At 42.4% G+C, this 465-nt stretch overlaps 1 protein-coding gene across 1 annotated transcript in view; it reads right to left on the bottom strand.

Moving 5' to 3' along the window:
• The window catches only part of ryr3 (ryanodine receptor 3), a gene marked incomplete at its 5' end in the record, with an annotated part of 93962 nt that continues 93497 nt past the window's right edge, over positions 1-465 (bottom strand). Inside the window, one exon of the mRNA XM_035679141.1 lies at positions 1-252. Coding sequence (XP_035535034.1) covers positions 157-252 — 96 coding nt within the window. The remainder of the gene's footprint in view (positions 253-465) is intronic.

The following is a 465-nucleotide window of genomic DNA, read 5'->3' as shown; positions in this document are numbered from 1 at the left end:
TTTTTTTTTTTTTTTTTTGGACACCATGGCAGCAGAGAAAGTCCAGCGAGTGTTCAGGTTCTGTTAACAGGGTGAAGTCAAGTTCAGCGTCTCTTTCAGATAGAAGGAAAGTAAAGTAGAGAGGGGTGTTTGGGGCACAAGACGAGGCTGCGCTCTCTAACCCAACTGGTCCTCATATTGCTTACGGAAGCAGTCTCCAGTAGGGTAGAAGTCCCAGCATCTCTCCTGGTACAACTTCCACACGAAGGACTCCTGCAGGGGAAAGAATCAAATTAATCTGTTTATAATGATTTCATTTAACACGTTAAGATGAGTTTACTGGCTATGGCGAGTACTGCTAAGCCTTCTTAAAAACAGGATCATGTCCTTTGAGCTTCAGAGTAATGAAAAGATGCAAAGTCAACACTAACTGTATGTTGTAACTAGTTTCAGACTAAACTTTACACTTGGGTTGGTTGCACCATC

Source organism: Morone saxatilis, unplaced genomic scaffold (genome assembly GCF_004916995.1).
Source record: "Morone saxatilis isolate NCDOM2014 unplaced genomic scaffold, NCSU_SB_2.0 Contig7, whole genome shotgun sequence".
NCBI classification, from domain to species: Eukaryota; Metazoa; Chordata; class Actinopteri; family Moronidae; genus Morone; species Morone saxatilis.
The sequence above is the reverse complement of the archived record's forward strand: the minus strand, read 5'-3'. Positions and strand labels throughout refer to the sequence as shown.